Genomic DNA, 7369 nt, shown 5'->3' with positions numbered 1-7369 from the left:
TCAGTCACTGAAAGCAAGCATACAGGTACAGCAAGCAGTGAAGAAAGCTAATGGCATGCTGGCCTTCATAACAAGGGGAATTGAGTATAGGAGCAAAGAGGTCCTTCTGCAGCTGTACAGGGCCCTGGTGAGACCACACCTGGAGTACTGTGTGAAGTTTTGATCTCCAAATTTGAGGAAGGACATTCTTGCCACTGAGGGAGTGCAGCGTAGGTTCACAAGGTTAATTCACGGGATGGCAGGACCGTCATATGTCGAAAGATTGGAGCGACTGGGCTTGTAGACTCTGGAATTTAGAAGGCTAAGAGGGGATCTTATTGAAACATATAAGATTATTAAGGGATTGGACACGCTGGAGGCAGGAAGCATGTTCTCGCTAATGGGAGAGTCCAGAACCAGAGGCCACAGTTTAAGAATTAGGGGTAGACCATTCAGAACGGAGTTGAGGAAAAACTTTTTCACCCAGAGAGTGGTGGATATATGGATACTCTGCCCCAGAAGGCTGTGGAGGCCAAGTCTCTGGATGCTTTCAAAAAAGAGATGGATAGAGCTCTTAAAGATAGCAGAATCAAAGGTTATGGGGATAAGGCAGGAACTAGATACTGATTGTGGATGATCAGCCATGATCACAGTGAATGGCGGAGCTGGCTCGAAGGGCCGAATGGCCTACTCCTGCACCTATTGTCTATTGTCTACCTGATTTGCTGAGTTCCGCCAGCACCTTGTGTGTGTCTCTCCTTTAATTCATATTTTCTTTAAAGGCAGACTTTGTTCTCAGAACAATCCCGTCTACCCATTGTTCCCTACCACATTCACCTGAAGGCGCTTCGACTCTATCATGATTTCCTGCCACCCACCTCACTAGGAGTAATTTAAAACAACCGGCATTTTGCTTGCAAAGCAGTGAATCTTTTGTATGCATCTGTGTGTGTGTGTGTGTGTGTGTGTGTGTGTGTCGGTAGCCAGGCGGGGGAAACCGGGCCCGAAGCACTCGGGACAAACTCACTCGGTCACAAGTAACACACATCAAAATTGCTGGTGAACGCAGCAGGTCAGGCAGCATCTCTAGGAAGAGGTACAGTTGACGTTTCGGGCCGAGACCCTGGGGGTCCCTGGGGGTCTCGGCCCGAAACGTCGACTGTACGTCTTCCTAGAGATGCTGCCTGGCCTGCTGCGTTCACCAGCAACTTTGATGTGTGTTGTTTGAATTTCCAGCATCTGCAAAATTCCTCGTGTTTGCGGTCACAAGTAGGATGCCCTATCCACAGCCAGCTCCGAGGATCGGGATCGAACTCGTGTTGCTGGAGCTGCCAGCCTCCACCCGCCCGTTATCCACGGCATGGCTGCAATATAATAAACAACTCGGCAAAGCCGTTCAGGTGGAAGTCCAGTCGCTGTTGTGCTGCGAGACTAGCGGCATTGGCGCTGTCTGAAGAACAAACGAAAGTACTGTGTAATGGATCAAGCGGCTGTGGGATGTCCTGCGCAGGCCAGGAGCCCGGGCGGAGACCGGCTGAATCCTGAGCTGCACATACTCTGCAGATCCATGCAAACGAGAGCTGACATCATAGAACTATTCCGGGTTCGAGGTGGTGAGCAGATCTGCTTTCACTAAATTGCCCGGGGACAGAAAGGCAAATTTGGACGAGTACGTGCAAAGTAAGATTAAAAACTGTTTTCCGCACAAATAGGTAAGATCTATATCGAGATTGGGAACTAAAAAAAAAATTAAAATGGAGATTCGGGGAAACTAAATGCGAACTGACCAAAGTCCCTCGTTGCGACTTCTCTTGATACTGGATGAAAACAACAGTTGAACCCTCCAGGGTATCCATGTAAATTGCGAGAATCTGGCCGGGCTGGTGGAGAATGTGGAAGTAACCTGTGTTCAGATGTCAATCGCCCTTCAAACTCAGCGCCAGTGTGCAGCTGGAAGAAGGATAAGAGAGGTTCGTTTCGCCAGAGCCCATAAACCGAACACCATGGGTTACAACTCAGTGTGTAATATGTGGTCAGAATTTTGGAGTTACGAAACGCAGAAGGTTGTGGTGGTTAAAAACCGAAATATAGCAATCATCTACAGAATTTTCCAACTTGCCATCGTGATGTACTTTATCGTGTAAGTATACTGTGGAATTCGGGCTGGTCGCATTAAGTTTGAACGGAAGAAAATGACGTTAGCACCGCGGTTATTTTGCACAACTCTCTTGTTTTCTTATTTTCTGTTCTGACGAAGGTTTTCTACCTGAAACGTTAACTTGGTGTCGATTTCCATTTTGTCCAACTTTTCCCTTATTTTACATTATCGAGGCTTCTTTTTCGCCCGGTACAATCGGGTTTCTGTGGCGTAGATCCGTTCGTAAAGTGGCACTTTGATAAAACTTTGGTCATCCTGGGGTTGTTTTGGATTTGGTGTCAGATAATTTCCGACCACACACACACGCACGCACAGCTGATCTTCAAGGTAAACAGTAATACCGCGATGTTCATTTGAGTTGCCGGGAGCCGATGGGGGGCAAATTGACTCCTTGAGCGGTAAATCCTGGGACACGTAGAACTGGATACAACTTCTCAGATTAAACATTGAGTTTCATGAGTAAGTTTAACGGAGCGGCGACGTGATCTTGTTTATAGCTCTTTTGAACGCGGCCATCTTGTGAAATATTCCCAAACACCTCAGAGAAAAATATTATCTGGGTTGATATCCGCGGCTTGTCAATTTACCAACATTACCCACATATAGGGACTATCAGTTTGCCCGGTGCCTGTGAGGTTAAAGGAACAGAGGGAGAGCGGGTCAGCAACTTTGATTTCCTTGCTGTTATTATTTCGGTGGAACTATCCCGGGTCAGCGCGGGATTAGTGCAATTAGGCAGAAAGCATGGGAGCATCTTTACTTCCTTAGGACTCTGTGAAGACAAACTTCTTATAGATCTGTAGTGGAGAGCATACTAATTGACTGCATCACAGCCTGGTATGGAAACACCGATGCCCTTGGACGGGAATTCCTACGAAAAGTAGTGGATACTGCCCTGTCCATCACGGGCAAAGCCTTCCCCACCGTTCAGCACACCTGCACCGAGCGCTGTGGCAGGAAAGCAGCATCCATCATCAGGGACCCCCACCACCCAGGACATGCACTCTTCTCGCTGCTGCCATCAGGAGGAAGGTGTAGGAGCTTCAGGACTTAACCCAGCAGGTTCAGGAACAATTACCCCTCAACCATCAGGCTCTTGAACCAAAGGGGGTTACTCAACTTCACTTGCCCCATCATTGACATCTTCCGACAACCAATGGACTCACTTTCAAGGACTCTTTGTCTCATGTTCTCGAAGTTTATTGCGTAAATATTTATTATAATTCTTTCTTTCTTTTGGTATTTGCACAGTTTTTTGTCTTTTGCACACTGGTTGAAAACCCAAGTTGGTGAGGTCTTTCTTTGATTCTATTTATTTATTAAATATGACCACAAGAAAACTGAGATTCCCGGTCTTTCGGGAAAGCTATGTGGACTGACTAAAGTCCCTCGTTGCTATTATCTTGATACCGTACGAAAACGTTTTGAAGACAAGAGCTGAAGCCTCGAGGATGTCGATGTAATTTGCATGAACCTGGTCGGCGCGGTAGAGGATGTGGGAATAACCCGCAGTCAGGTCTCGCTCACTCTTCACATTTGACAGTGACAGTGTGCAGAGGGTAAGAGGTTCATTTCGCCAGAGCCCGGTAGGATTTAACACCATGCGTTGCAAAGCATTGTCTAATGCGTGGGCAGACTGTTGGAGTTACGAAACGACAAAGGTAGTGGTGTTTAGAACCGGCAATATAAGATACATCCACAGAGGCTTCCAATTTGTCATCATAATGTACTTTGCCGTGTAAGTATATTCTGGAATTCGGTGTGTTTGCATTAAGTTTGAATGAAAGATAATGACGTTAACACAGCGGTTATTTTGCATGACTCCCTTTTTTTTCACTCGGTTCTGACGAAGATTCTGTACCTGAAACGTTAACTCGGTGTCGATTTCCATCTTGTCTTATTTTACGTTATCGAGACTTTTTTTTCGCCCGTTACAATCGGGTTTCTGTGGCGTGGATCCATTCATAAAGTGGTACTTTGATAAAACTTTGGTCAACCTGGGGTTATTTTTAATTTGGTGTTAGATCATTTCGGATTCCCACCTCACCCCCACGCTGCAGACAGCCTGATCTTCAAGGTAAAACCGTACCACCGCGATGTTCTTCTGAGTTGCCGGGAGCCGATGGAGGGCAAGTTGTCTCCTTGAGCGGTAAATCCTGGCACCTGTACAACTGCATATAACTTCTCAGATCAAACAGAGTTTCATGAGTGAGTTTAATGGAACTTTTTTATAGTTCCTTTGAACACGGTCATCTTGTGAAATATTCCCAAACACCTCCGAGAAAAATTATAAACTGGGTAGATATCTCGCAGCTTGTCAATTTACCAACACTAGCCAGATCTAGGAACTATCAGTGTGCCCGGTCCCAGTGAGATTGAAGAGTCAGAGGTGGAGAGATCAGCTACTTTAAATCCCTCGCTGTTGTTATTTTTGGAGGACCTGTCCTGGCCCAGTAAGTGCAACTAGGAAGAAAACACGGCAGCACCTCTACCTAGGAGTTTGTGAAGATTCAGCATGGCATCTAAAACTTCGACAAACTTCTGTAGATGTGCAGTGAAGAGTATACTGACTGACTGCATCACAGCCTGGTATGGAAACATCAATGCCCTTGAAAGGAAATTACTACAAAAAGTAGTGGTTATGGCCCAGTCCATCATGGATAGAGCTCTCCCCACCTTTGAACACATCTACACTAAGTATTCTGGCAGGAAATCGGCATCCATCACCAGGAACCCCCTACCACCCAGTTCATGGTCTCTTCTTGCTGCTGCCATCAGAAAGAAGGTACAGGAGCCTCAAGACTCACACCACCAGGTTCAGGGACAGTTATTACCCCTCAACCATCAGGCTTCGGAACCAAAGGGGATAACTTCCCTTGCCCCATCATCAAAATCTTCCCACAACCAATGGACTCACTTTCAAGGACTCTTCCTGTCATGTTCTTGTTTCTTATTGTACTCGAACAGTTTGTTGTGTTTTGCTGACTAGTTGAATATCCAAGTTGGTGCAGTCTTTCATTGATTCTATTATGTATTTGCTAAATATGCCCACAAGAAAATGTGGCGATTTGGGGTCTTTTGGGAAAGCTAAATGTGGACTGACTGAAGTTCCTCATTGCCCTATTTATGTTGATACTGGATGAAAGCATTTTGAAGACAGCAGATGAAGCCTCAAGGGTATTGATATAACTTGTGTGAACTTGGCCAGGCCTGCAGATGATGTGAGGGGAACCTGTATTCAGATCTCAATCGGTCCTTCAAACTAGAGAACACATCGCAGTTTAAGTGATGATGTCGTAACGGGGGTGTTGATGGTTTACCCAAATGCAAGACACAGACACTGAAGTACTAGGAGCAGGACTAGGTGTGTCAAGAAAGTAAGGGAAGTGGGGAAGAAATGACGCTGGACAAGACATAGGCCGTGGACGAGACTAGGATACAGGGCCTGGGCTAGGACTAGACTAGGAAAGCAGGACCTGGATGAGGAACTAGGAACTTTGAACCTGGACGAGGACTCTGAGCCAGAGACTGGACAGGGATCCAGGACCTGGGTCTTGACTTGGGCTCGGACTTTGGATCTAGGCAAGGACAAGACGCAGCTACAGGATGTGGCATGGCTACAGGACTGAATGTGGCAGTCCTGCACAGGATGAGGCACACGGACAGGATGAGAACCTGAAGCCTTGTGGTCTTGGCAGAGACAGGAACACAGGGACATGAAACACAGAGCCGGGACCCCTCTTAGGGAGCAGGACATAGAGCCGGGACTCATACACAGAACACTGAGAAACAGATCTCCACTCAAGGTAGCAGCAAACGGCTGTACCTACCCAGCAGAGGCGAGGACACTAAGAGACGGTTCCCAATACAAGGTAGCGGCAAATGACCCGACCTACCCAGCGAAGACGTGGACACAGAGAGAGTTCCCAACAATATAACAGCAAATGGCCAGACCCACCTTGCGAAGGCGTGGACACAGACGGTTCCCAACACTAGATGGCGGCAAATGGCCAGACCTACCTAGCGAAGGCAAGGACACAAAGAAACAGTTCCAAACAATGAAAGACAGTTCCTTATCTAGACACAGCAAGGCTCTGGTCTTGCTCTGGTGGTAGAACTTGATAGCGATACAGGCAAGGCTTCAGGCAAAGGGTGGCTTCAGAAGGAAGGGGAAGGGAACAGTCCAGCAAATGAAGATGAACCAAGGAGCTATTTATGTAGCCAGCCCAAAATGTGAATCAGGTGCCTCAATTAGAGCACCCAACAGAACAAGGGAAAACTGGAAAGCCTGGAATAAGGAACGATGGACCGGACCGTGATCTGGAATGCAGATTTCACGGACTGGACCATGACAGAGGAATATGGTGACATATATGTATTTTGGTAATAAATTTATTTTGAACTTTGAAATAGCCCCTTCATCAGAAATGGGGAAGAGAGAAAGCTAGTTAGTTCCAAGTTGCAAAGAGGATGGGGAGGGGTGAATAATGACATTCTGATAGCGTTAGGGTTGCTGTTAGTGAAGCAGATTTGATATTGCAATTCTGCCCCTTTGTCTTGTGCTCTAAGCAAAAGAAAAAGGGCTCAATGGAACAAGAGAAAAGCTAGGTGAAACCTACCGGTGTGTAATCCACAGCAGAGGTGGAACCATTCTGAAACCAAGAAGATGGCAGAGGAAGTGGTTAAGTGAGCTATGCTAACACTTAAAAGTTAGATAAGACATAGGAAAGACTTAGAATGAGATTGGCCAAACATAGACAAGTGGGACGAGATTATAAGGGCATATCATTCAGCCTGGAGTTCCTGCTTCTATCCTGTATGACTCCAGGGCTATATGAAATCAGAATCAGGATCAGGTTTAATATCACCGGTATATGACATGAAATTTGTTAACTTTGTGACAGTAATACAATGCAAAATATAATAATCGAAAAAAAACTGAATTACAGTGTGTATATATACAAACGTTTGTATATATATAAATATATAAGAGGTAAATTAAATAAGTATTGCAAAAAATAGGAATAAAAAGGAGTGAGGTAGTGTTCAACGTCCATTCAGAAATCTGTTGGCAGAGGGGAAGATGCTGTTCCTGAATCATTCAGTGTGTGTCTTCAGGCTCCCGTACCACCTTCCTGAAACATAGAAAATAGGTGCAGGAGTAGGCCATTCGGCCCTTTGAGCTTGCACCGCCATTTATTATGATCATGACTGATCATCCAACTCAGAACT

At 46.0% G+C, this 7369-nt stretch overlaps 1 protein-coding gene across 4 annotated transcripts in view; it reads left to right on the top strand.

The window, feature by feature from the left end:
• Positions 1 to 1194: 1194 nt before the first annotated feature.
• Positions 1195 to 7369, top strand: part of p2rx2 (purinergic receptor P2X, ligand-gated ion channel, 2) — a 90626-nt gene continuing 84451 nt past the window's right edge. Inside the window, exon 1 of one of the 4 annotated variants that reach the window (XR_010016259.1) lies at positions 1195 to 2119. Coding sequence is in view for 3 of the 4 variants with exons in the window: in XM_063034471.1 (XP_062890541.1) it covers positions 1893 to 2119 (227 nt within the window). In the remaining variant the exon portion in view is untranslated. Of the gene's footprint in view, positions 2120 to 3666; positions 3876 to 7369 lie in introns of those variants that run through there. The other 3 variants (XM_063034471.1, XM_063034470.1, XM_063034472.1) reach the window with 3 other exon arrangements.

This window comes from Mobula hypostoma, chromosome 27, assembly GCF_963921235.1.
Source record: "Mobula hypostoma chromosome 27, sMobHyp1.1, whole genome shotgun sequence".
NCBI classification, from domain to species: Eukaryota; Metazoa; Chordata; class Chondrichthyes; order Myliobatiformes; family Myliobatidae; genus Mobula; species Mobula hypostoma.
Note: the sequence above shows the minus strand (reverse complement) of the source record. Positions and strands in the feature narration are given on the sequence as shown.